General features: G+C 52.8%; 2 protein-coding genes across 2 annotated transcripts in view; one reads left to right on the forward strand and one right to left on the reverse strand.

The window, feature by feature from the left end:
• Positions 1–120: 120 nt before the first annotated feature.
• Positions 121–23,452, forward strand: Usp35 (ubiquitin specific peptidase 35). The gene is made up of 11 exons (XM_052158460.1): positions 121–428; positions 6,756–7,533; positions 8,472–8,604; positions 10,181–10,310; positions 10,711–10,812; positions 12,205–12,363; positions 17,926–18,119; positions 19,251–19,344; positions 19,675–19,781; positions 20,255–21,521; positions 22,363–23,452. Exons 2-11 carry the CDS (start codon positions 6,861–6,863, stop codon positions 22,525–22,527), a joined length of 3,024 nt encoding a protein of 1,007 aa, XP_052014420.1. The 5' UTR covers positions 121–428; positions 6,756–6,860; the 3' UTR covers positions 22,528–23,452.
• Positions 23,453–24,587: 1,135 nt separating this feature from the next.
• The window catches only part of Gab2 (GRB2 associated binding protein 2), a 225,620-nt gene continuing 222,218 nt past the window's right edge, over positions 24,588–27,989 (reverse strand). Inside the window, exon 10 of the mRNA XM_052158471.1 lies at positions 24,588–27,964. Coding sequence (XP_052014431.1) covers positions 27,821–27,964 — 144 coding nt within the window. The 3' untranslated portion in view covers positions 24,588–27,820. The remainder of the gene's footprint in view (positions 27,965–27,989) is intronic.

Raw genomic sequence — 27,989 nt, forward strand, 5'->3', positions numbered from 1 at the left:
ACTTGTAGTCCCCTCTGTGTTCCTCCCTGTGCCGCGCGCCCCGCCCGGACTCCACCTCCCAGGAGGCTACGGGAGAGCCCTCACGCTACTGGCCCGCCCCGCTAGTCCTGGGACCAGCTGGCCTTAAAGGGGACGCGGCCGGACTGGGAGCTCGCAGGGTAGCCCCCGCTCTGGCTCCGCCCCGTTTCCCCGCACCTCCCCCCTCCCCCAGTTCCGTCCCGCAGCTCTGGACCGCGCAGCAGAGTTGCACTGCCCAGGTCCATTTAGGGTTGTGCGGAGCGGGGTGGATGGAGTTGGACATCACAGTAGCAGCAGCATCCCTGCGGTCTGGGACCCCTCGGTAGGGGATCGGAGGACCCGCCCTGACCTAGCCTGGCCCAGCCTAGCCTAGCCTGGTCCAAGCGCCCCGCCCAGGAGTGGGTTCTAAGGTAAGGCCCTCTGAAGTCTAGAAGGTAAAGGGGCTCTGGGTGTGAGTGCTCATGTCAGGGAGGGGGCAGTGTCTGCACCTTAACGTTTCAAGCGCTCCATACTTATCTTCAGGACTCTGAAAGCACAAGATTGGGAGTTGGGAGATCTAGGTGCTTCTGGGCCTTGCTGTGTGACCTTGGGCTACTAACTGCCACTCTCTGAACCTTAATCATCTCCTTCATTAACTGAGTAGAGAGGTGGTCCAGCTCCTGTATTTCTCAGCCCTGAGAGCACACACACCTAGTACCATGAAGCCGGGCAATCTTTTTGCAGAGAACCCCTCAGTCTGGGCTGAACAGGGAGAAGGGAGAGAGGGTCCCCAACTGGAGTACACACTGAGGATCCAGAGGCAGTCTGATTGTCTTCGTCCTGGAGTCTGGGGCTCTTGACAACGCAGATCTCAGATCAGAGAATTGAAGCTTAAGCTCCTATTCTCCCTCAGGGAAAGTCTAGGGTAGGAGTGGGGGCTGGGTCAGCAGAGGTTAGTGAGCGGTGCTTCTATAGGCAGGGCTGAGTGTGGCCAATTCCAGAGGGGAAACAATGCTCCTGTCAGCTCCCCTTCCATTTCTCTAATTCCTCTTCAGTAACAGGGCTCTTGCCTGTCACTAGCAAAACCCTCACTCTGTTCTTTCCAGGACCAAGGTTGGGGCCGGCAGAGGCCTCCGAGAGGGAACGGTGCCATCCTAGGGTCGCCTTGCTAAGACACTGAGTTAAACCGCACTTTGCTGCTAAGAGACCCGAGGGAAGCCTGGTGCCCATGGGAGTCAAGGTGTGGGGACATGAATGTGTGGGGCTGAGGGGAGCAGATGAGTCCCCTCCTCCCTGACGCAGGGCAGGGACCTACAGACCCCCCTCCTCCCCTTTGAGGAGATCTGGGAACAGCAGGTCCAGGGGCTAACTAGGAACTGGGGATTCATGTTGCTTTTTCTGCCTCGTTTGTTATGTATGGACCATTTCTGGAGTGGCTAAGTCATCTTTGGCCTCTGTGAGGTGTCTCACAGATAGATGTTCAAGGGTTGTGGATGTTAGAGACCAGGCCCAGGCTGAGGAGGGGCAAGGACTAGACTCAAGGTTAACCCTGTCCCTGGATACTACTTTTCTGGTCACATCCTTGATTTTATCTCGTTTTTTTACCTAAAGTCTCCCATCCATATCTAGGCACACCTTCATGGCCACCTCTGCCCCCGGGCACACTATCATCCTGGGTACTGTGTACAGAACAGGATTGGATCTTCTTCCTACAGAGTCAGACCCTAGCCAGGTAGGAGTGAGCAAGTCAGACTGCAGAGGATGATGGAGCCAGGGCGGCCTGGGAGCCGGAGCTCAGATTCACACTGTGGAGGAACAAGGGATGGCTTGGGAGCTGGGCATTGCAGGATGAGTCAGAATTAGCCAGGAGAGAGGAGGCAAGCCCTTTCTCATAGAGAGGACAGCAGCAAAACAAAACTAAACAAAACGCAAGCCCTTCTCGAATTTCCATCTACGCCTAATATCAGTGTGGTGCCACACAGCCCCAGCCGCAGGCTTTCCAGTATGGGCTTTGTCTGAGGGGGTTAGTGGCCTTGAGGGTCTGGGTAGCCAGGCAAGAGGGAACTTTTCAGAAATGAGGTTAATCTGATGGCGTCACTGAAGGAGTTGAGGAGAGAGGCTGAGGAGGTGATGGAGGTCGAGCTCAGACCCCCTCCCCCCTGTGGTGATGGGGAAGAACCAGGTTCTCCGGAGCACAAACAGGGGACTGTCACCACAGCTGAAATGCCAAGGGTTGTCCACGAGGGACAGATGAAGGCTCAGGGCCTGCTGGGAGGGGTGTTCCCTCCCCTGGGTTCCCTGGAGCATACATACAGAGCATGCCTAGACACCGGGGTTGGCGGCTCAGGGCTTGGGCAAGGGCATCAGCCATGCTGGGAAAAGGCCAAGAGGTAAGTGGCCAGTCATCTTCTGTTTGGGTTTTAGAGGCTGAGAGTTGAAGGGGGCTCTTCCTCCGTCACCAAGGCCACCGTGGAGGTGGTGTCCGCCATAATTCAAAACCCAGACTGCTGTCCTCCAGGCCTTGTGCAGGGAGGATGATTAGATGAGAGTGAGGTTCTGGAGAGTACTGTCCTAGTCCAGGCTTGAGGCGAAGAGGAGCTGTGCTGGCGAGGGAACGAGTTGAACTGAAATTCCTCGGGGCAGCTAGCTGTCAGCAGTGTGCTAGCCTGCGTCCCCTCACAGCACCCGTGTCTTCCCTCCATGATGGATGGCCAAATCCTAGGAGTGGCAGGCCCAGGACTGCTCCCATTCTCCTGTGAGAAAGCTGAGCCGCTAGGCAGTGTTAGCCCCAGGCAAGCTGGTGGTTTCTGAGCAGAAGCTCTGGACGCAGGCTCTGGGCAGGGAGGAGGGCTGCTCCACTTGGTGTGGAACAACTGGCTGGATTCAAAGCCAGTGTAGACAAGCCATCCCTGCTGGGCAACCCAGCGTCTCCTGGGGGAGGGCTGGTGGCCCACAGCTTCTCCTGGGAGGGCGGAGTGCCGGCTCATTCTGTCAAAGTGGCCTGGAAAGGTGTCTTACCCCTTTTCCCTACTCCTGCCCTCCTTCTCCGGCCTGCGATTGGTGTCAGGTGAAGTAGAAACCTCTGAAGCTCTTTTGCATGAATGCATCCCGGAGATCCCGGAGTGGGTTTACTGGTAACCATGGTGACAGCTGACCTGCCTTGCCTGTGTAGGCGGTGTGGCAGGTAGCAGGGCTCCTGCAGAGGCCAAAGACTGAGGAAGGCTGGCTCCTGTGACTGGAACTTCAGGGGGTGCTGATGGACTGGTCTTCCAGCCGCCAGACGCAGCCCACCTGATGGAGAATCAGGCAGAAAGGCAGGGATTTGCAGGTGCTGGTTCATTCTGTGGTTTAATCAAATGCCATTTATCCCCATTTTCAAAAGGAGAAAAGCAGCCTGGGGTGCATTTGGTTTGCTCAAGGTCACACAGCACAGGTCTCCATTTCTACTTTGATTTTTTTTTAAATGGTCTTCTAGAACCTTCTCTGGCTCCAGAATTCCATTTATGCCTGCCCTATGTCTTGACCCTCTATACATGATGCCAAAATCTCATTGATTAAGGTTTCTTTTCAGTGGCATGAATGCTGGGCTTTCTTGGCAGCCTGGGTTAAAAAGCATGACCCGCCCACTAATCCACGAGGCCAGGGAGATGAAGACAGCAACTGCCTTGTCCTAGGTGCTGCCTAAGAAAGGGCCAAGCTGACATGGGAGGTGGGGCATTTTATTTCTTGTTAATTCCTTTTGTGGCGCTGGGGATCCAACCTGCGGCATTCTACATCCTAGGTTCTATTGCTGAGCCACACCTCCACTGTCGAGACTGTCTTTAAATGTCCATGGGGTCACGTTTTGCACTGCCTGGCGCTTTCTGTAAATGCCCATCTCCACCATCAGGCTGGCACGGCCTTGGGGACCCAGGACGTGGCAGTGGGAATAGGTGTTTGCCCGATGTGTTCCTTCTTGTTCTTCGAGCCTAGAACCACGCCGAGTGCTTCTGGTTCCTTTCATAGCCCATTCAAGCCGCTGGGAGTTTTGTGGCGCTGAGAGCGGCGGTCTTTTTGGTAACCAGAATGCATCCCAGATAAGCAAGCCTCTTTCAGAGTAAAGGCGGAGCCTTGTCCACCGTCCTCCCATGGCCACTTGAGGGGATTCTGGGCATTTGACTCTTTTTTTCTAAGATGAAATAATCATTTTCAGAGAATACTGAACACTAGCTCTGCTGGTTCACACCTATAATTGCAGCACTGAGGAAGCGGAGGGAAGACACAGAGAGACACAGGTTCACCTGGATCGCAGAGTAAAACAAACAAACAAACAAACAAACAAAAGTCAAGAAGCCAGAATGGTCATTGCTGTCTGTAATTTTGGAGCGCTTGAGAGGTGGGAGCAGGAGGATCAGGAGTTCAAGACCAGGCAATCACAGATATTTAGTGAGTTTCAGGCCAACCTGAGTCACTTGAGACCCTGTCTCAAAGCAACAAAATAGCAAGCCCCTAAAATTTAAAGAGTTCAGACAGCAGCAAAGCGTACAGAGCGGAAGCGGGTGGCGGACTGGCAGAGCCAGGTAAGCAGTACACTCAGAAACAGGGAGACTGGGGTGGAGCCGAGGTCAGGCTCAGAGTGCTCGGCTGGGATGCATGAGGCCGTAGGTTCAATACTAGCCCTACCAAACAAAAGGCGCTCTGCAGTGGGAGGCCAAGAGGGCTGGGTTAAAGTCTGAGGCAACCAGGCTAACATTTGGGGGCCCTGGTCTGGCTGTGGTGTAGCCTCCGATCACTGAGCTCCCAAGATTCTAGCTTGCTCTGGGGGATGCCAGCCACTGAGAAATGAGCCTGGTCTCTGTCCCAGGGAGCTTGCGCCCTGAGACAGACTTTTAAACAAAGGGGCCCCCGACAGAAACGCACGCAGCAATGGGAGGACGCAGTCCAGAGCCAGAGCACACAAAAGTGTGCGACTCCATAGGGCCTGATGCTGGCTGCAGAACAGCTCAGGTTCCAAATCAAATTTTCTGGCCCACTGTCCAGGAAATGTTGCTGTCTTCACCCAGCTGGAAGTGTTGACGCCGACTCTGTCAATGAAGTTTTGCCTAGAGTGGGGTTATGCAGAGAAGCCAACCCCACTCTGTTTGCCTTCTCTTACGTGAGAGCTGGATAACCAAGTGCGCCAGCTGTCCCTGTGAAGATCAGCCTGAGACTTAAGAGTCAGCATGGGTCAGTGTGGAAGTTTCCAGAGAACAGCCCAGGTGGAGAGTGCGTATACCACAGGGCAGTGCTGACCTTATTCACCCAACACATGCCTACTGTGTGCTGGGCCAGGGCAGTGTTGACCTTATCACCCAACATAGGCCTACTGTGTGCTGGGCCACGTGCTAGGTGCTGGGAAGGCTGATGAACAAAACTCAACGTCACATTTGTGTGGCAGGGAGGCCGACGTGAGCCAAGTAGCTGTGAGTGCAGTAGAGGAGCCGGGCAGGGTGTTCTGGGTGTGTAACTCGGTCTGCGGCAGGTAGGGAGGGCAGGCGAGGCGTTCTTGACGTTACAACCAAGTGTCTTCATTACTTCTCTATTGCTATGGGGAAACACCATGACTAGGGCAACTCAGGAAAGCAAGCAGTTAATTTGGGCTCTTGGTTTCCGAGGGTTCGAGTCCACGGTGGGCGAGCAAAGGGATGCTGTCAGGAAGGGCTGAGAGCCCACATTCTGTTCAGTCAACAGGAGGCAGAGAATGCTAACTTTTGAAACCTCAAGGCCCAATCGCAATGACACCATCCCCAAATTCTTCCTAATTAGGAGACCACACCTCCTAATTCTTCTTCAACTCTTCTTTCTGAGGGGGCCAAGGATTCAGATGTGAGCCTTTGGAGACCATTCTCATTCAGACAAGGAAGTTAGCAAGGAGAGGAGGTGGGGAATGTATGCTGCTGGGGTGGGAGGGGGTGGGGTGGGGTGGGGGAACACAGTGGACAGAGAGCAAGAGCTTAGGCTAGGGAAGCAGGCAGGGCCCTGGATGAAGGGCTGTGGAACAGGGCTGTGGGGGAGGGTCCGGGTAGAGCATTTAGTGAAGGCAGCTACGACAGGGGAGTAGTCAGAGTCTAGTATTTTCCAGTTGCTGTGGTAAAATACAAAAGTGGCCCGAGGGAGAAAGGATTTCGTCTGAGGTCTGGCCTGTCAGCATGGGACAGTCAAGGTGGCAAAACCTTGAAGCAGTTGGTTGTTGCACACACAGGACACTGAGAGCAATGGGTACCTGTGCTTAGGTCACGTTCTCCTTCTACAGTTGACAATCCCAGCACCTAGAATGGTGGGTGGGTCTTCCCATTTCAGACCAGTCAAGGTAATTCCCCACAGATGTTCAGAGACAGAAATTCCTCACCAGTGTACCCAGAATTGTGTCTTGCAAGTGATTCTAGATCCTACCAAAGTGATAATACCATCTGTACTGGCTGGTTTTGTGTGTCAACTTGACACAGGCTGGAGTTATCACAGAGAAAGGAGCCTCTCCTGAGGAAATGCCTCCATGATTTCCAGCTGTAACGTATTTTCTCAATTATTGATCAAGGGGGGAGGGCCCATTGGGGTCTATAAGAAAGCAAGCTGAGCAAGCCAGGGGAAGCAAGCCAGCCTCTGCATCAGCTCCTGCCTCCAGGCTCCTGCCCCGTGTGAGTTCCTGTCCACACTTCCATTGGTGATGAGCAGCAATGTGGAAGTGTAAGCAGAATAAACCCTTTCCTCCCCCAACTTGATATTCGTGTTCTATTTTTCAGGCAAGAAAACTGTGGCCCTTCTACAGTGTCAGCACCCAAGGATCTGGACCGGGCTGTGGGTCAGAGAGTGCCCCTACTTCCTGTCCCCAGCCCCGTGTGGCCGTCATGGACAAGATCCTGGAGGCCGTGGTGACTTCGTCCTACCCTGCGAGTGTGAAGCAAGGGCTGGTGCGGCGCGTGCTGGAGGCCGCGCGGCAGCCCTTGGAGCGGGAGCAGTGCCTGGCGCTGTTGGCCCTGGGCGCGCGCCTCTACGTGGGTGGCACGGACGAGCTGCCGCGCCGCGTGGGCTGCCAGCTGCTGCACGTGGCGGGTCGCCACCACCCCGATGTCTTCGCCGAGTTCTTCAGCGCGCGCCGCGTGCTGCGCCTGCTGCAGGGCGGCGCGGGGCCCCCGGGGGTGCGCGCGCTGGCCTGCGTGCAGCTCGGGCTGCAGCTGCTGCCAGACGGGCCCGCGGCCGACGAGGTGTTCGCGCTGCTGCGGCGCGAGGTGCTGCGCACCGTGTGCGAGCGCCCGGGCCCCGCCGCCTGCGCGCAGGTCGCCCGGCTGCTGGCGCGCCACCCGCGCTGCGTACCCGACGGCGCGCACCGCCTGCTCTTCTGCCAGCAGCTGGTGCGCTGCCTCGGCCGCTTCCGCTGCCCAGCCGAGGGCGAGGAGGGCGCCGTGGAGTTCCTGGAGCAGGCCCAGCAGGTGAGCGGGCTCCTGGCGCAGCTGTGGCGCGCGCAGCCCGCCGCCATCCTGCCCTGCCTCAAGGAGCTGTTCGCTGTCATCTCCTGCACAGGTGCGTATGCACCCCGGGCTGGGGCGGGACCTCGGGCTGGTCCCGTGGTGGGTTGCACTCGCGATGGACTGCGATGCTCATTTTTAGTGAGAAAATCTACCTTGGGTGTTTAATGTGGGTGCCCTCCTGTGGTGGGGCTGGAAATGCAGGGGGTGGGCACTCCACGTGGGCCGGAGGATACTATCAGTCTGGGAGAGCAGAATGGTAGGTTCTGGCCTCTGGGACAGGCGGGCTTGATCTGGGGCGATTAGTACCTGGCAGCAGGCGATACCTAAACTTGGTATCTATCTTTATTTCATGTGTGCGAATGTTCCGTCTGTGTGTATGTTTGTGCACTGCGTGTGTGCTTGGTGCCCACCGAGGTCAGAATATGGCATGGATCCCTTGAACTGTGGAGGTGAGGAAGGTTGTGAGCCACCATGCTGGGATGCTGGGAACAGAACACTGCCCTCTACAAGAACAGCAAGTGTTCTTAACCACCGAGCAATTTCTCTAGCCCCACAACTCTGAATCTTGATATCCTAGCAGTGTAGATGACTGAGCTGAGGTCTGTGCCTTCCCTGATGGTAGGACTGTGCAAAGGAAGAACCGAGGCCTGCCAGTGTACCAGGGCCTACCTCTTTACACCTGCATATGTTACACTTGTTATTAACTGTGCCTTCTTACAGCTCAACCTTTGTGTAGATGCAAGTGGAATGATCTTTCCTCTCAAGGCCAGCTCCAGCACGAACTCTTCCCAGGGGTTTCTGTTTACATGTACGGCTGGACCCTAGTGATTCCTCTTGGTGTCAGAGTATGCCAGGGAAGGGTTGTTGAATGAATGCATTATAGTGGAATTAGACTTTGATGCTGTCAGGGGAGAGGATGTGGCCCCATGTGCTATTTCCAGAGGCCTAGCCTAGTAGTGGTCCACGAGAGCTCAATCTAGTCTATTCCAGAGGAGGAGCCACCGTCCAGCGCCTTGGCCAGCGTGGTCCAGCACCTCCCATTGGAACTCATGGATGGTGTGGTCCGGAACCTCAGCAATGACGACAGTGTGACGGACTCCCAGATGCTGACTGCCATTAGCAGGTGGGTGCTGAGGGCTAGCGGGTGGGGGTGCAGGCTAGCCGTGGTTAGAGGTCAGGGTCTCATATCTGTTTGCTGTGAGGTCGACGGTCCCACCCTGCTTGGCCTTGGGATAGATATAAGTAACACCAAATCCTGTTCCAGTGATACCATCAGACTAGGTACCAGCTGTGTGACCCTGAAACACTAGTGAACTCTCAGCCTCAGTTTCCTCTCTATAAAAGTGGAAGTGGATGGTGTCATGAGAAAGTAAACATGGTGCAGAGGTGATGGCTCAGTGGCTAAGAGTGCTTGCGCCTGGGGACCTGAGTTCAGAAACCCACCCACCATTTGGCATGGCGTGCATACAAGTGACTTTAGCATGGAGAAGGCAGAGATGGGCAAATCCTTGGCGCTCAGTCAGCTTCGAGCGTGGGGGAGAGACCCTTTCAAAGGGCAGCAGGATGCAGAGTAGTTATGGAGTAGAACATCGCTTGTTCAGCGGACTCCATTCTGCAGGTGTGTGAAAACATGCACACGCACGCGCGCCTACTCGTACGTGTGTGCATGCATGCTTGCGAACACACACGCATATATGCACGCATGCACACAGAGTGCAAGAGATCATAAACAGAGTCTAGGTGCTTTTCAACTCACTGGCTCTGTGTATATTCCTTCATTTGAGTGTTGTCACCTGTGAGCCAGCTTTACTACCTGCCCGTGGCGCCTGACTGCCACCCGTACTCTTCCCCACTGGACTTTGCCTGTGCAGGCCCCATCGACCTGGCCTGCCTCCCTCTGCCTTTCTTCCTGTACTCGTGCACAGAACACCATCTCCACAGGGCCTTCTGGGTTCCCTGTCTTAGTGGGCAGGAGAAGTTGTATCCGGGATCTGTGGGAACACTCCTGGAAGATACAACCAAGGGTCCAAGGGTCAATCCAGCCCCATGCTTCTCACCTGTGTGACTTTATTTCAGTTTCTCAGCTCTAAAGCAGTCATCATTGGACCCATCAGAGAAAGTGTTGAGGATTAGGTGAAAGTCAGCCGCCATGCTCAGTGTACGGCGGCGCAATGGGAACTTTCCTAAGTGCCCTCGTTCTTCCTCACTGCCCACGGTCTGGTAGTCTAATGAGTGGTGCTGTTCTCCTGAGCACCTACCACATCTTAGCCCCATGTTCATCCCAGACAGGCCTGGTATAGGTGGATCCTGTAGGGTTTAGCTGCTGCCCTGTCTTAATGTTATATTCTCAGGAGAGGGGCATTGTCTCCATTTGCAGATCAAGTCCAGGCTCAGAGGGAAGTGGTTTGCCCTGGTCCCCAGCGGGCCTTGGTAGAGCCAGAGTTCTTAGCCCTAGGGTGCAGCTCCTTGCCTGGAACCCGCTTCCTCCCCTGTAATGAGGAGCAGTGGGCGAGAGGGTCTGGAGGGCTGTGAGCCATTCCTGCTGTGTGTCTGCTGGGCTCTGCTGTGTCTTCCAGGAGTGTTCCCACAGACGCCAGTGTGCAGGTGTGAGTCAGGACTTCAGGGCCAGTCCCTGGGCTGCCCTTGCTCTGGCTTTTGGGCTTCCCTTGTCCCTGTGTCACTGTCACTGTCCTCACCAGGATGATTGACTGGGTGTCCTGGCCCCTGGGGAAGAACATTGACAAGTGGATCATTGCCCTGCTGAAGGGCCTGGCTGCCGTTAAGAAGTTCAGCATCTTGATCGAGGTTTCGCTCGCCAAAATTGAGAAGGTTGGTGGCCCCTGTCTTGAGCCCGGGCACGTGGCCTTTCCCCACTGCTCTCTTCTGGGAGCAGTGCAGGTGTGGGGTACAAGGTGCTGGGGTTCCAGTCAAGCTCACTGTGTGACAGGGTTAATTCGCTGCCCCTCTCTGGGCCTGGGATTCGAACTCTCTTACTCTGAGCACTCACTGCACTGTGTGTCTGCCCACCATCGCTCACCTAACTCTGGCTGCCCGTTCACTGTCTGTGGCTCCATTCGGCTCCGACATCTGTGTTCTTGCTCCTGTTAAGAACTAGCTGTTTCCAGTCGACTGTGTCTCAGGTTCCCCTCCATGGTCCACCGTGGTCACACTTGGCCCTGGGTGGCTCAGGTTTGGGGACCCCTGACATGAACTCTGAACTCTTTTTCAGGTCTTCTCCAAGCTGCTGTACCCCATCGTGCGGGGAGCTGCCCTGTGTGTCCTCAAGTACATGCTCCTGACGTTCCAGCACTCCCATGAGGCCTTCCACCTGGTAAGGGCCCTGCCGCGCGCGCGCGCGCACGCTCTCTGGTGGCTTTCTGCTGGGCGTTGGGAAGTGGGGCTATTGAAGCAAAGTGCTGGATCTTAGTGCAGGAGGCTCAAGGCCCCAGAGGACATGTGACTCCCACGTGCACACTGTGGAATGACAGAGTCTGGGTTGGTGACAGCTACAGTTCTTCAGGGTCAGGCATGTGTCAGGTGTTAGGGCTAGTGACTAATGCTAACAGTGCAAACACTTAACCCAGCTCCCAGACTGGCCTTCTTCAGATAAAGAAATGCAGTGGGGAGAGGGTGCGCAAGGCACTGGTCCCACATACTGGGTAAGCAAGCCCCTGGTCCCACTTAGGTGGACAGCAGAGGTTCCAGCCACGCCCGCCTGACTTCCACCCCCGCCCCTCTCTGTTGCCACCAGCACTCACTGGTCAGGCCTGTAGCTAGGGCTCCTCTGCCCTCCTCAGGCTCCTCCCTACCCAGCTGAACTCCACCGTTGGAGCTTTAATTTTCATGGCCCCTGGACAAGACAGCAACTTTTCACTTTCTAGTTTGTTGCAATGAGAAAAGATCAGAAGCCAGAATGGGGACCAAGTATCACTGTGGAAACCTTAATCTGGAATATGGGACAAACCCCAGGGATGGTAGGAGGTGAATAGGTGAGCTGAGACTTGTCTAGAGCCTGCCATATATAAACACAAGTTTCTTCCTCCTCCACTCATGTTCCTGTAGCCCGACTGTCCATTATGATACAGTTCTCAACCTCTGGCTCTCAGCCCCCTTGGCAGGGATTGTACAACCCATTTGCAGAGGTCACCCAAGACCATTGTGAAAACACAAGATACCTAAAACCATTGTGAAAACACGATATTAACATTACAGTTCATAACAGCAAAATTAAAGTTGTGACATAGCAAGGAAAATAATTTTATGGCTGGGGGGGTCACCCCATCACGAGTAACCCTTGTATTAAAGGGTCTCAGCACTGGGCATGTACAAGGCCCTGTGTTCTGTCTCCAGCATCACCAGCCCCTCCCCCGAGTTATGTAACAGTGAGTGTTCATGGTGCCGAGCTCAGAGCTTCTGGTAGGTAGAGAAGCCCATGGTTGCTTGGGTTTGGGTCTCAAGGCAGGTGGGGGGAAGCTAAACAGCTGGCCTTCCCTTAGCCATGAGGGAGGAATTATTTATCTTGCCTTGCAGATAAAGAAACTGAGGCAGGGAATCATAGATCATATACCTTGTAAGGAAAATTGCTTCCTCTGGCACTCAACTCCACCAAGTGGAGGGGACACTGGCCACACGGGTGGACCTTCAGTCCTCAGAGCCCCACTACCAGCCCCAAGCTTTGGATAGGCGGCCTGGCACTTTAATAAGCCCACCCTTTCTCTCACAGCTTCTCCCTCACATTCCCCCCATGGTGGCCTCTCTGGTCAAGGAGGACTCGAACTCTGGGACCAGCTGCCTGGAGCAGCTGGCAGAGCTGGTGCACTGCATGGTGTTTCGGTTCCCAGGCTTCCCAGACCTATATGAACCTGTCATGGAAGCCATCAAGGTGAGTGGACAGCCTCTTTGGCATAGGTGCCAGTTTGAGCCTTCTTTGAGGTTGTGCGGTGGCTTGGTAGCAGTCTCCATCATCTGGAACGGAGCTGTTTCCTGTCTCCTCTCTGGGGCGTTTGTGTGCATCAAGTACTGGAGGTCACCATGGTTCCCACCAGGGTCTGCTTTCCCGGAGTGTGCTCTGGGCCCCTGTGTGTGCTACTGGGCCCCTGTACACCCCTTCCTCCGCCTGACCCACAGCTCCTGCTTTCTTTTATTTGAATTTCCTCGGCTTTTAGTTAGCATAGGGGTAAAGGGTCACAGGACTGGGCTCTCAGGGACTGCCTCGAGTGAGCTCTTCCCCACTGTCCGTGTCCCCTTGCTTCCTTCCCCAGCAGGGCCTCGTGGTGGCTTCTGCAGCACCAGCACTCAGTCATGTGTTGACACTGTGCGCTGAGCAGTCCAGAACAGGAGTGGCATCTGGCTCATAGGACTAGGGAGTGTCCTGCTCGAAGTTAGGATGTGGGGACCCAGGCACAAAGCAAATCAAGCTGCCTTCCTGGAGGAGCCTTTGGGGTGACAGAGTCGCTGACTGATGTTCAGTCCCACTGCATGGCAGACCTGGTCCCCCAACATGTCTCTACAAAACGTCTGGGCTTGTGTGTTGAAACATAGCGGACATCTTCTAAAAAGGATGTGTCTGTCTGTCTGTCTGCCTGCCTGCCTGCCTACATACATACATATATGAAGAGGCTGCAAGAGGGCATCAGATCCTCTGGAGCTGGGGTGACAGTGGTTGTGAGCTACCTGCTGGGCATGCAGGAACTTGCAAGAGCTGCTAGTGCTCTTAACTGGTGAGTCTTCTCACCAGCCCCATAGCGGACATCTTTTAAAGTACAGAGTTGATTTTGCAAGAGAGCAAGGAGGAATCTCTAGGGGTCCCCAAAGGAAGAAAAACCAAGTTCCCAAATAGTGGGGGTGGGGCAGGGGATGATGACTTGGGTGCAGGCTAGGAGGATCAGTAACATGGCCAACCTCAAATACAGAGGGGCTTGAACTGGTGTCAATGAGCCGTGGTTAATAGTCATTGTGGAGGGGCGCTGTGAAGGGCCTGAAAGCCAACAAAAGGCTTCTCCGTTAATAAAAAGTATGGCTTAGAAAAAATATACATGGGGTCAAAGTACAAACTGGGACATTTTTTCTAGCTTCATGTGGACTTTAGAAATTTGTAACCACTAGTTGGTTTAGAAGTTAAACTTCAGACCACTTGGTGATAGAATATTGCTCTCAAGTACAGGCATGTTTATAAACTCATAATACCCAAGGGTTGTCTGGCAGACACAAAACAAGCCAGAAAGATAAGCTTGTATTACACATGAGTTAATCCAGAAATTTCTGTTGTAAAAGTTCTTTCCTAGGAGAGATGAAAGCTGTATCTGCTCCTTCTCTAAAGGTCCCAGTGACAAACGCAGGCATGAGAGTTCACTCTGGGGAACCGTTGTGTTTTTAGGCTTTTTAGAGCACAGGAGATCAGCCACTTACAGGACATGGGAGCGCCTCCCTCCCGGAGGCCTCACCTGCAAAGCCTTTACCAAGCAGGGATGAGGGCTTCCCTGTGGCCACATAGTGGAGCCCCTCCCTAATGTATATACTCTAGCCCCTCCTCCAGGCCGTGTGCAATTACGGCAGAGGTTTGTACAATAGGTGGTGAGTGGTAAGGAACTTCTTGGAAAGCCTGGTAGAGAAGAGAACAGGAGTTTGACCTTGACCATTAGTGTCTGGCAGGAGGAGGATACTTCAGATGATTCAAGGACCGGCACAAGGGTTTGGTGGAATATCTCTTTGGTGTCCAGGAGACATCAGAAAGACCTTGACTCCAGGCAGAGTCACTCTGCTTTGTCCAGTAGATCTGAGTTGCCTAGGCTGGCCTTGAACTTGCAGCTTCCTTCAGCAACTACCTGAGTGGCTGGGATGACAGGCAGATTTTTTCCCCTTCGTCTGTGAGAGATGACTGACATATGATAAATGATCCTGGGAAAGGAACCAGCAGGAACCTTAGGGCTTCTTCAGTAGCCAGAGAGAGTGTGTGGGGAGCGGGGGCTCAAAGCGCTAAGCTAGGTGATGCCTTTGACTAATCTAGGATGTTGTGCTCAGGAGCTGGTAGGATGTTGTGCTGGCTAGTTTTATGTCAGCTTGACACAAGCTAGAGTCATCAGACAGGAGAGAGCCTTAATTGAGAGTGTCTTCAGACGATCTGGCCGTAGGCAAGCCTGTAGGGTAGTATCTTACTTAGAGACTGATGTGGGAGAGCCCAGTCCATTGTGGGTGGTGCCACCCTTGGGCTGGCGGTCCTGGCTTCTAGGAGCAGGTCGAGCAAGCTGCAGAGCAGGCCAGTGAGCAGCATTCCTTCCTGGCCTCTGCATCAGGTTCCTGCCCTGACTTCCTTCAGTGATGGTCTGTGATGTGTGACAGACTCTGATGTTTGGAAGTGGAAGCCAAATATGCCCTTTCCTCCCTAGTTAGGACAGAAATTGGTACCAGGATTGTGGCACATGGCTGTGACAGATCTGACCATGGTTTTTTGTTTGTTTGTTTGTTTTGTTTGTTTGTTTTGTGAGGATTATGGAACTTTGGTCACTGAGAGTTGAGAGCTCAATGAGCTTTTCTGTGGAAACGTGGAAGAAGAGAGCGTTGAGAGACAAGCAGACAGTGGAGCTTGGCTTGTGGCGTTCCAGGGGGAAGGCTGAGTGAGGAAGGGAGGCTTGAGGGAGGTTAGTCAGGGCTATTGCATAGTCACTGGTTTTTTTTTTTTTTGTTGTTGTTGTTTTTTTGTTTTGTTTTTTTTACCTTATTCAGTTACTTCAAACATTTTTATTTTATTTTTTCCTTTTTTTATTCAATATATTTTATTTACATTTCAAATAATTTCCCCTTTCCTGGCTCCCCACTCATCGAAAGTCCCATAAGCTCTCTTCCTTCCCCCTGTCCCCCCATCCACCCCTTCCCACTTCCCTGTTCTGCTATTGCCCTATACTGCTGTACTGAGCCTTTCCAGGACCAGGGGCCACTCCTCCATTCTTCTTGGACATTATTTGACATGTGGATTATGACTTGAGTATTCCAAGTTTCTGGGCTAATATCCGCTTATCAGTGAGTACATACCATGATTGATCTTTTGAGACTGGGTTACCTCACTTAGTATGATGTTCTCCAGCTCCATCCATTTGTCTAAGAATTTCATGAATTCATTGTTTCTTATGGCTGAATAGTACTCCACTGTGTATATATACACCATATTTTCTGTATGCATTCCTCCAATGAGGGACACCTGGGTTCTTTCCAGCTTCTGGCTATTATAAATAGGACTGCTATGAACATAGTGGAGCATGTATCCTTATTACATGCTGGGGAATCCTCTGGGTATATGCCCAGGAGTGGTATAGCAGGGTCCTCTGGAAGTGACGTGCCCAATATTCACTGTTTTGAATCAAGAGTCTCAGAAATTACTGGTAACTAAGAGGAGACCAGCATTGTTGAGGTGAAATCTCCAGGGAAGTGCTCCCTTCACTTCAACACAGAAGCTGTGTTCTAGGGGTGGCCAAGGTTGTGCCTTGTGCTGGCAGCTGAGCTTGGTAGTGTAAGAGTCACTGGTTTTGAAGGCATGAAGGGGTCATGGAGAGCAGCTGAGGGTCGGCACTATGAAGCCAGGAGAGGCCATTGGTGAAGGTGCAGCCTCAGGAGCAGTTGAAGGACTCAAGGGGCCATGCCGAGGCGAGGCTGGGCACTGGGAAGAGAGCCCAGGAGACACAATGGGTGAGAGTGCAGCTCAGTGGAGTGGGGACCCCAGCATTTGGAGAGGTCTGTGCCTTGGGATGACCATCAGGAAGAGCTCAGTGGAGCAGAGCCAGCTGGAGCCCGAAAGACAAGCGGAGTGTGTTGTAGAGGCAAAAGCTGATCAGAGACCATGGAAGGTTGCTGCTTAGAGGGCAGAACCAGAGAGTTTGACCTGAGCCCCTTGGAGGGGGTCCAGATCAGGAGTGATCCCAGATAGTGGACATTGAGTTATTTCACAGTTGGAGTTTGGTTTTGATTCGGTTTGATTGTGATGGTGACCTGGTTCTTTCCACTTGAGATAAAGAAAAGCATTTAACGTATTTTGATTTGATAGGAACAAAGAGCTGAGAGACTCTGGATTTTTAAAAAGAAACTGAAGTTTTAAAGTGTTTAAATGTGTAAGTTTGAAACATACTGTGATGTCAGTATTCATGTGTAATCTTATGTATTCATGTGTAATTCATGGGAATGCACAAGAAAGGAAAGGTTGTGGTGCAACAGTGATGTGTTTGTGTGTAAGCTGACAAGGGGCCAGTTGTGCTGGGTAGTTTTATGTTACCTTGATTCATGCTAGAGTCATCAGACAAGGGGAAGCTTGAACTGAGAAAATGCCTCCAGAAGACGTGGCTGTAGGCAGGCCTGTGGGCATTTTCTGAGTGACTGATGTAGCAGGGCCCAGCCACTGTATGTGGGGACCCCCTTGGGCTGGTGGTCCTAGGGTCTATGGAAAGCAGGCAGCAAGGAGCTGTGAGGAGCCAGTCTTGGTGCAACCCTCCATGGTGTCTGTATCAGCTTTTGCCTCCAGATTCCTGCCCTGTTTGAGTTCCTGTCCTGACTTCCTTCAATGATGGACTCCAATGTGGAAGTCTCAGCCAAATGAACGCTTTCCTTCCCAGGTGGCTTTTGGTCAGTCATGGTGTTTGATCACCACAATGGTACCTTAACTAGGACAGACGACTCGAGTTAGAGGAACTGTCGGTAACGCCTTGACATCCACTCTGTAGTAGTGTGGCATGGTTAGGTGTTTGTCTCCTATGTCATTAAAACTGGTGCCACTATTCATTGTGACAAAGAAAAGCCCGAGGGAAGGCATGCTGAGCCCTGCGCCAGTGACAGAGGACTGAGTCCACTTCAGTGTCCTCAGAACTTCCTGTCACTGCTGTGGGACTGGTGCCAGGAGATGTCTGATTTACCTGAAAGCTGGCTCTGCAGCTTTCAGAGGGACAGTGGAAGTCAGAACTGACAGCGCAGATGCCAGACCAATGGAAGGAACGGTTGTCTTCTCTTGGCAGCTGAAGAAACTGTGGCTCAGTTGCAAGACTGAGACAGACAGGCCTACTAAGCACTCACACATGGTGAAGTGAGAGTCAGGGCAGGAACTGAAGTCTCAACACCATCAGATCTGGCTGCTAGCTAACTGTTGTTGTGGTTCTGCCCAGGACAGACATGTTTGTCACTTACTGTTTGTGTGACTACACAGTTCTTTGCTCTGTCTCAATCCGAGTTTTTCCATCTCTGAGATGGAGATTGTGCTACTTCAGACATGGCACCTGAGAGATGGCATAGAAGGACCACATGTGAGACTAAGACCCTGGAGTGAGTTGTAAGCAGCGGCTGTGAAAACACCTTTTCTGGACTCTTCTGAGTGCTTGGGAGGGAGTGGAGGAGTGGGTTCTAGTCCAGGAGGGCTTCCTGGAGGAGGTGGTAGTTTTAGAGCTGACACTGGTGTCTGCTATCCCCTCAGGATCTCCACATTCCCAATGAGGACCGAATCAAGCAGCTGCTGGGGCAGGATGCCTGGACCTCACAGAAGAGCGAACTGGCTGGCTTCTATCCCCGGCTCATGGCCAAGTCAGATACCGGCAAGATTGGCTTAATCAACTTGGGCAACACATGCTACGTGAACAGTGTCCTTCAGGCCTTGTTCATGGCTTCTGAGTAGGTGCTGTTCTGCATTTCCTCCTCGCTGTTTTGTCTTCCTACCTGCCTTCCTGCTTCCCTTAGTTGAGTCAGCGTCTTACTCTGTAGCTTAGGCAAGCTTTGAACCTAGTGCTGGTTTTGTGGTCTAGCTACACCTCCTTTTCAGTTACGCAAGTGCCGTGCCTATCACCAGTGGTTCCTGGTATGCCTGTGGCTTGTTTGAACATCCCTCAGGGCTCCATCTTTGGCTCTGTAGGGAAGCACTAGTTCTGGTGTGCCTCTGGCTGTCAGCTGTCTTTAAGCTACAGACACGGGTATTGGTGTCTAAGGTGTGTTAGACCACTGCGGTCCTCACTGCTTGCTGAGGGCAAAACTGTAGTGATTTCTGGAATGCGTAGACCATAACATCTATAATATAATCGAAGCGTTTGCCAGAGAATCCCTTGTGCTTGTGTGGTCATGCGATCCTGTGCTACAGGTCCTATGTGCAGCTCGTCTGCTACATTTAAGCTTGCCTAGGACCCGAGTGCTGCCATTCTGCACAGTGCAGCGGCTCTGGGTGGAGCACTGTGGGACTGAGAAGGCAGTGTGCTTCAGGGACAGTGGGTCTCAGGAGGACATCCTGGCCCCACAGGGTCACGCTCATCCGTGAGGGCCAGTCTCCCCACAGGTTCTTCTAGTGTCAGGGAAGTTCTCGTGTGGAACCTGCCTGGATTGAGGCAAGTTTCAGGGTGGCTTGGGGCCAGGCCCTGAGCAGGAGCGGCAGGAATGGGCTGGAGAACTGAGGCTGGGCATGGATGGATGTTCTTGGATGTTATCACACACTGTGCCAGGGCCGTGGATGGTGATAGCAGAGACTCTGACACACCAGTGTCCCTACCTTATAAACTTGCCATGTGTGAGTCCTGGAGCCATGGGCTGTCAGAGCTGCAAGAGATGGCAAGAGTCGCTTTGCTATCCCCATTTGTTGTCACACCAAAGCCATTACAGAGCTCAGGTCCCCAGCCATACCAGGCCAAGTTATTCGCCATCTTCTCCTCAGTCTCTGGCCTCATCTGGAGCAAATGCCAGAGGCTCTTGTGGCCTGGTATAGAGGAGCATCCGCTCCCTGGGGCCTCAGCTCACCCTGGGCTCCTGTTTCATTTGAAGCTTTCGACACTGTGTGCTCCGCTTGACTGAGAACAACTCCCAGCCCTTGATGACCAAGCTGCAGTGGCTCTTTGCCTTCCTGGAGCACAGTCAGGTGCGTGCTGGGTGCCCTGGGGCAGGCATGGAGAGCAGGGAATGCCAGGCCTTGCTCTGATTCTTTTCACGTCTCCAGGACCTGCCTCCACCTGGCTCTGTGGAGTGAGCTGCTGAGCCTGAGGCCTGCTCGGACCAGTTCACAGGCAGAGCCTCTCTGTGGGCTGTGCTGTCCTGGCCTTCCTTCAGCACTCTGTCCTGTGCACCAATGGAAGGGGGAAGGGTATAGGATAGGCAGGCATGTTTGGAACAGTCTTGGACCCTCAACCTTGTTGTGTGTGTATGTGTGGCTTGATGCTCCTGACTCCACCTTTTGCCTGCCTTGACCTAGAGGCCTGCCATCTCTCCTGAGAACTTCCTCTCTGCATCCTGGACGCCCTGGTTCAGCCCTGGCACCCAGCAGGACTGTTCAGAGTATCTGAAGTATCTGCTGGATCGGTAAGAAGGCCTGGTGGGTTGAGATGATGTGTGGGTTCTGAGAACATTCTGGGATGATAGTTTGTCCCTCTGAGGTGCATTGGATCTTTCTGAAGATAGAACACTTCCTGGTTCTTCTGAAAGGCAGAAAGGAAGCTGTGTGCCATTGGTCTCCAAAGATGCCGAACTCTCTGTGAAGCCGGGGAAGGGACTATCAGTGTGTGTATGTGCATCCATTGTGCTGCCTGACTGTTAATCTATCAGTGTGTGCATGTGTATCCATTGTGCTGCCTGTTAGTCTTCATTGCATAGCCATAGGCCCATCTTTAGGTGGGCATGCACTAGGCGCGTGTGTGGAGTTAGAAGTATGTCAGCATGCCACTTTGTACAGGGATGGGAATTCTTTCTCCAGGCTCCTGTATTTAAGGACGGTGGGCAGTGTGCGGGGCTGGGCCTGCTGGAAGGTGCATACCTGGTCTCCCTGTTTGTTCTAGGCTTCATGAAGAAGAGAAAACTGGGACGAGGATCTGCCAGAAGCTCAAGCAGTCCAGCTTGCTATCCCCACAGGAAGAGCTCCCCAGCTCCAGTGCAACATCTGTGGAGAAAATGTTCGGAGGCAAGATTGTGACCCGGATATGCTGTCTCCACTGCCTCAATGTTTCCTCGAGGGAGGAAGCCTTCACAGACCTCTCTTTGGCCTTCCCTCCTCCTGAGAGAAGTCGCCACCGCCGCCTCGGCTCAGTGATGCTCCCCATGGAGGATGTGCGAGCCCAGGAGTTGACACTGGCTCCCGGAGCCCCAGGGGCGCAGAGGCAGAGGAAGCACTGCGTCACAGGGCATGCTCCTCCCCCTGGACTGGACATGGAAGGTGTGGACACCATAGGCACTGGTGGACAGAGTGGGCAGGAGAAGGTGGAGAGGGAACAGGCTGGGAAGGAGAAGGAGGTAGCAGAGGACAGGGAAGAGGAAGGAACAAGGGAAGAGGAGAAAGAAGAGGGGGAAGAGAAAGACAAGGAGAAAGAGAAGAAGGAAGATGAGAAGGAAGCTGAGGACGGCAAGGAGAAGGATGGGGACAGCTTAGGGCCAGGGGCCCGCAGGGATGCTGCCACTCCACCCAGGGAGCAGGCATGTGGCCCTGAGGGCTCCCGCTCTGTACTGGACTTAGTCAACTACTTCCTGTCCCCTGAGAGGCTGACAGCTGAGAACCGCTACTACTGTGAGTCCTGTGCCTCCCTGCAAGATGCGGAGAGGGTGGTGGAGCTGAGCCAGGGTCCACGCTACCTCATCCTCACATTACTGCGTTTCTCCTTTGACCTGCGCACCATGCGGCGGCGTAAGATCCTGGACGATGTCACCATTCCCCTTTTGCTGCGCCTGCCGCTGGCTGGGGGCCAGGGCCAGGCCTATGACCTCTGTAGCGTGGTGGTGCACTCTGGAGTGTCCTCAGAGAGTGGCCACTATTACTGCTATGCTCGGGAGGGGGCTGCTCGGCCAACTGCTGTCCTGGGATCCACAGAGAGGCCTGAGCCTGAGAGCCAGTGGTACCTGTTTAATGACACCCGGGTGTCTTTCTCATCCTTTGAGTCTGTCAGCAATGTCACCTCCTTTTTCCCTAAGGACACTGCCTATGTGCTCTTCTACCGTCAGAGGCCCCCAGAGGGCCCCGAGGCTGAGCCTGGCTCTCCTAGAGTCCGAGCAGAGCCTACCCTCCACAAGGACCTGATGGAGGCCATTTCCAAAGACAATGTCCTCTACCTGCAGGTGAGTCCTGTGCTGAGGGTCTGGCACCTGATGCCACTCCTGGGTAAGGAGTTTGGCTCAGCACAGCCACCTGTGTAGGTCAGTTATCTGCTCCTTTTGAGTCTGCCTCAACTTTAAATCCATGCGTGCACTTATCACTTAGTAGGGTATATATTGATGGCTGGTAAGGCACACCTGTTAACCCCAGAGGAAGGGGCGCTGAGTAATAGCACAGTTGATGTTGAGGGAGATAGTAGTGGAGTTAATGGGCAGGGGATGCTTATGAGGCTCCCAGAGGGGCCACCTTCCTCAGTGGCCTTTATGTCCCAATGCCCTCCTCTGACACTGCCTCAGGATCCCTTAGCAGTGTCAAGAATAGTTTTAAAATATTCAGCCATGGGGTGGCTAGACCAGGGCTTTGAGGGCCCTGCATCTAGAGATGGTGTTTCAGGTAAGGAATGCGAAGGCATGGGGATACCAGGCCCGCTTCTACATTTTTCAGGCCATCCAGCTGAGATATGGCTTGGTGAAGTCTGAGAGAGACTGATCAGGGAAGAACTTGCTCATGGGCAGAAGATGGACCTCATGCTTCAAGAGAGAGGCAGTGAGTGATCTGGACAGTGGAAGCAGGAAGCCTGGAGAGGTTTTCTTGAGGTCCCAGGCACTTGTCAGCTGGTCACTATCTAGTATGAAAAAGTCCTTCAAAGGACTTGAGTCATCATTGGGAGGAAAGGGTAGCATTTGAATGAAGTCATCATTCCGGGTCCCCCAGGCCCTTGGGGGATCCAGAGATGCTGGCAGTGTTGTGCTGGGTAAATAGGAGACCTGAATGCTAAGCCTGTGATTTGCCCTTTGTTTCCAGGAACAGGAGAAGGAGGCCCGGAGCAGGGCAGCTTATATCTCTACACTCCCTGCCCCTCCACACTGGGGTAGGGGCTTTGATGAAGACAAAGATGAGGATGAAGGCTCGCCAGGGGGCTGCAACCCTGCAGGTGGCAGTGGTGACTTCCACAGACTGGTCTTCTAACGGGAGCTCCCACTTGTGGAGCAATCACAGCCAACCTTAGAGTGGGCCAGGTGGGGCTCAGGGCCCAGGTAGAACGTTCTCCCATCTGGGGTCTGAGGGAGCTGTGGAGGCAAGCCCAAGGTGAAGCAGGTCTTTCTGAGGGCAAGGAGGATGATGAGGGAGCATTTGGGATGCCAGTCTGTAGCTTGAAGTGCACAGAGAAACTGAAGCCCACAGCTCCTTAGGCAGTCATCCTATTACGATGTTACAGTCCAGTGTCCTGACTAACTGGGAGTATCCTGAATGAGTCCACTCTGGACTTTGCCTCTCTGCAGGTCAAATCGTGGAAAGGCCAGGAGCCAGGGTGGTGTCAGCTTGGTGCCCTGTGTCCAGTAGCACATCGTTCTAGTTCCTTCACCTATCTCTTCCTCAATAGGAGAAAAAAAAGCACAGCTGAGGTCAAGCCCTTGGAACAAGAAGGGGGCTGTGTCCCCAGTGCCCACCCTTTTGTTTTTTTAAGGGAGTCCTTAAAACAAGGTTGTGGGTGTCTGCACCTGCTGTGTGTTTTTGAGGCATGTGATTGGAAGGCAGCATAGCACAGGTTCAGAGACAAGAATCTTACTACATGCCCCTCCCCTACCCCACGCAAGGGACACTGTGGGAGAGCCCCTGCCCTCCCTAGCCTGCCTCAGTGCCTGAGATGCTGTCAGTGCATCGCTGACTAGTTAAGGTCCAGAGTCCTTATTTTACTGAAGATACTAGTCTGTCAGAAAGCCATTGTCATCTGAGGAAGCTAGCTGGCTTGGCCCCTCTGATGGACTGTGAGGGCTGGGTAGGTATGAGCTGTGTAATGCACCGGCCTCCGTGCCCTGAGACTACTATAGCCCCATCTCAGTGAAGAGACAAACCTGTGTTCTTAAGTAGGAATAAAACTTGTTTCTCTGAAGGCTGTGCAGGATGCTCTTCTTCCAGCTTCAGCTGTGGTGGCTGCTGCTCTTTGGGATGTTTAATTGGGTCTAAGCAGTCTTGATAGTAACTTGAGCTTCTCGTTGGTAAGCTGAGGATGTGTCCCTGATCTGGGGACCTTAAATGTAGTAAGGAGGTGCTTGGTTCTAGGCCTTGGAGCTGGCAGCCTCCGAGAGCAGCAAAACAAGAGGCAGGGGCGGGGTAGGGTGGGAGGAGGTGTAGCTGGGGGTTCTTCGTGGGAGCAGTCTGGTTTGTCATGTGACTGCAGAAACCCCAGATTCCAACAATTCTGAGCTGCCTTGAAACATATGTCATCATTACCTTCCTTTTTTTCTCCTCTGAGAAGGGGGCCATAGCCTGATCTTGTCTAGAAAATGTATGGGCTGGGACAGGCTGGGAGGCAGTTCTCCAGCACTCCAGAGTCAACATCTAGGGCTTAAAAAAACCTTTTATTTTTATTGTATGAATGTGTATCTCTGTACCATGTATGTGTGGAGATCAGATAGAGGGCATCAAATCCCCTGGAACTGGAGTTACAAGCTGTGTGAGCCACCCAATGTGGGTGCTGGGAACCAAACCACTGAGCCTTCTCTCTAGCCCCAACATGCCAGCTCTTTTGGCTCATAGTCACAATCTTGAAGCTGAAGAGGGACATGGGTGGTTGTATATTGAGGGAGGGTCTGGGACTGGCCTGCACCCAAGATCATTCTCTCAAGGACAGAGTATCTGGAAGGTCAAAATGGTGCTGTGACAAGGGGTAGAGGTTTTGGTCCAAATGCCAGACTCTGGAGCTGTCAAGGAAACTGATTGCCTTGTCCCTGCTTCAGCTTCTAGAGTGCTGGGATTACAGATGTACACCACTGCAGATGCCAGATGCTGGTCTGAGTAAAGGTGGTTCATTCCTGCTCCTGGCCTGGAAAAGTGACCAATTGCAGTCCATCAAGATAAGCAGAATTGGTTATCAATCTCCTGGGATTGATTATTCATGAAATGATCCTGAAATGAGTTTGTCAGAGAAGGTATCTATAGGACAGCATCAGTCCTAAGACTGCCCAGGGTGGGACAAGAGTAAGTTTCCATACTCCTAAAGACGGTCTCCAGCACTCTACTCTGGGTTGCATTTCTAAAGGACTTTATTGTCCTGCTTCTACACCATAATAAAAAGGGACCTGCAAGCTCCAGGCCTGTACCATTTGTTACCACTGTGAAACAGCACTCACTTGAACACATTTCCCACCCCACCCCCACAAGATAAATATGTTACAACCTTTTTGAAAACAGAATAAATTAATAACTTAAGTGATTAGGCACCAACAATGACTTGAAAAATTAAATGTCAATCTTAAATGGTAACGACACAATGTAAGACTAGGCTGCTTCTATTTCATTTTTTCTTCCCAACAAATAGTAACAATCCTGAATGAAATGATTCTAAATTTCAAGATACAAGTAGCCAACAGATTACACAAGAACACAACACCACCAGATAACCATCATGACAGCACAAATGATCAGCAGGTGCCCTTGGCAAGTTTGGCTGTTCCTACCTTTCCAAGACCCCAGATATGGGATGTCCCAGAAATATGACCCTCTAAGGTCAGCCTGCTTCCCCACACTTTCCAGCCAGAGGCTCCAATGGGAAGGAAGAGCTACTCCTCTCACAGCTTGCAAAGCTCTGGTGCAGGGAGGGAGGGAGCCATGGCTGGGACTATAGCTACTGGCAGATAAAGGGCCCAAAGGCAGACCTGAACCCTCATTCCAGTAACTTCAGAAGGGTTGTGCTTCTGTTCTGGGAATGTGGCTTTTCATGGAGTCAGTGTAGCTATCAGCAAAATCCAGATAGAGAGGGAGGCAGTTAATGCGCTAATGCCCCGTGTGCTGCTCTTACCCAGTAACCCAGACCTCCAAAGGATCACCCGGTTCTTACAGCAGCAGAGTATCAGCTGTGACCATCCCATTTCACAGACTGGCAAGTATCAAGGAGATGTCACCCCCTTTCTTCACTGTTCCTACTAATATTTAATCTAGCAGGATGAAGTGGGAAGAGGCCCTGCCCTATAGGGCAGGTACTTGTGGGAGCTATGCTAGCTAAAAAGTGATGGGTATTAGCCACGGGGGGAAGTGAACTTTGACTTATGGGTAAACCAAGATATTTTTTTTCTAAACGGAATTGGCTTTTCCTATTTGGGGGTTGGAGGATGGATGGGTGGGTGGGTACATTAGACAAGGGTAGTAGTCTGGAAACTGAGAATTGCCAGAGCTCAGTTTTCCACAGATTGGAACCAGAGCAAGGCAGAGGCCTTGAGACTAACTAGAATAATGCCTCAGTCTTGGTATGGCAGCCAGCTCCATTCACAGGGCACACTCCACTCAGAAATGCACTCTGGGGTCTATGGGGTGGCTGCTGAGGCCAGTGATACCTAGACCTGCTATGAGCTCCAGCAGCATCAGTCAAAAGCTGAGCCACATGGGAGACCCACTGAAGGCCTTGAAGGACACCATGAGGATGGGCAGAGTCAGCCAAGTACCTCGTGCTCAGTGCAACCATTCATAGCCCCGCTTCACTCACGGTGACAGTGCACACTTCTGAGGCTGGCTTCATACCTTCAAGGACCTTCCTTTCCCACAGCTGAGGCTCCCCTCATCTGTCTCCTCCATGGAGTCACCTCTGACCACTCTTTCTGCCTACAACCCGGCTCTGCTCTCTCCTCAAGGCCTACCCTCCCTGCGGCTCTGTCTTCTCCAGCACGTTCTCTTTTGATGTCCTTGCCAGTCATCTTTGTCATTTACTTTTCTCACTGACTGTGACTGTAGTTCGGGACAGGCATGATTCATCTGTAGCACAGGGCTTGGCCACCATTAGTAAATGATCCATCCTAGTGTGAGGAGAGGGGCTACGGCAGAGGAACTCCTAGACAGGGCTCTCTGGAGGAGAGGTGAGGTGTGCCTTTAGTTGCTGAACAGTCCTAGTTTTTAGAGGACAACAATCTGTTCATCTAGGGCTAAATGAAATGCTGGTTTGCCCTGTTTTTCTTCTGAAATGAAATGCTTGAAAATTTGGTCAACTTTTAACACAAACACATTCAGATCTCCCTGCCCTATATTAAGAGCCTTAGGTGATGACAGCTTCCTATTCCTTCTGCTCTGGTGACCTCTGAAGCCATGGGAGGAGAGGGTTAGTTTCTACCGTCCCTGCAGCTGAGGACAGCAGAGAAAAGACTTGGCCTGGCACTAGGTCAGAGGCGCTTCTGTCTGGCACAAGCCATTCCCAGACCCTCATACACTCTCTGGATTTCCTTGGTCATCTATGGCTCCTCTAATTCTGCCCCTGCTGTGACCCTGCATGTGGCCTTGGGTTCCCCATCAGGCCCTTTGGACACACATCCCCACTTGGTACATGTCTTGCCTGCCTCCCGGTCCCTACATCATCCCCCCTACCTACTAGAAACTTTCTTTCTGTGGCAGTGTCCCCACATTGCTCTGTGCCTGGCACATTCTTGTCTCAGGATCTTCCTGCCTCCCATCCCCCACATCACCTGCTACTGTCTTCCCCACTCTGTCTCATTTCTTCATCCAGGCCAGGAAGAGGACGGCCCATCCTAGAGTGGCAGAGTCCTCCAGCTCCAAGCTTTGTCTCTCCAAAGACTTCTGTTCTTTGTTGTTCCTGGCTGCTGATCATCAGGTTCCTTCCAGCTGTCCTTCCTCCTTTGCCTCTCCCAGTCTAGAGCAGAGGTGTACCATGGCCTGATACTGAGCACCACCCCGCAGGCTATCGGCTATACTCCCATATCTGAACAACTAATTTCTTCCTCACTCAAGGCAACTTCCAACTTCCACTATCAACCATTTCTTCTTGTGGTACCTTGCCTTTTCCTTGCCAAAACAGCAGGGATATGAAAGCCCATGTGGACTTTGGTCTGCTGGTTCTTGGCTCACTGGGTCATCAACCTCCGCTGGGTTGGAGAAGCAGCCCTGAGGTAGAGGGTAGAGAGCAGTGAGCAGACATGACGCATGAGCCTAGCTCAGAGCTTCAGCCCTCCCTCTAAGAGTCCAAGTGGCAGACAAATGGGTCCAAAGCAGGAAGCTTTTTTGGCAACAGCTCCTAACTAAGGTGGTGGAGGCACAACTAGTATTGACAGAAGTCGTAGGTGGAACCCAAGTGGTAGAGGAAGTGTCTCCACCAGGCCCTTGCCTCTGATGGGGTAGGGTCAGGTCTCTGATGTTGAGTGCTTTGAAGGTTGAAAGTGGTACAGGGGAGAGGAGGTGTGGGAAGAAATGGAGAAGGAGGTGACAGCAGAGGCAGGGCTGGGCGGCTGCCTCATGGCTCTTGAGCTCGGTGGCCCCTTCATTACAGCTTGGCACCCTTGGAAGGTTCGGAGGACTGCCGCACATCTGTCCACTCCTGCATGGTGCTCTGCAGGGCCTGGGTCTTCTCTTTATCCACTTGGACATAGTCTACCTTCTCATCTGATGTGACAGATGATGTGGATGGCTGAGGGGACAAAAGAAATGACTGA

The sequence above is a fragment of the Apodemus sylvaticus genome, chromosome 1 (genome assembly GCF_947179515.1).
Source record: "Apodemus sylvaticus chromosome 1, mApoSyl1.1, whole genome shotgun sequence".
Taxonomy (NCBI): Eukaryota; Metazoa; Chordata; class Mammalia; order Rodentia; family Muridae; genus Apodemus; species Apodemus sylvaticus.

Excerpts from the sequence above, each read along its gene's own strand:
- Usp35 (XM_052158460.1), top strand. The coding sequence starts at position 6,861 with ATGGACAAGATCCTGGAGGCCGTGGTGACTTCGTCCTACCCTGCGAGT. Across the intron at positions 7,534-8,471 it reads CGCTGTCATCTCCTGCACAG|AGGAGGAGCCACCGTCCAGC; the intron begins GTGCGTATGCAC and ends AGTCTATTCCAG. Across the intron at positions 19,345-19,674 it reads CCTTCCTGGAGCACAGTCAG|AGGCCTGCCATCTCTCCTGA; the intron begins GTGCGTGCTGGG and ends GCCTTGACCTAG.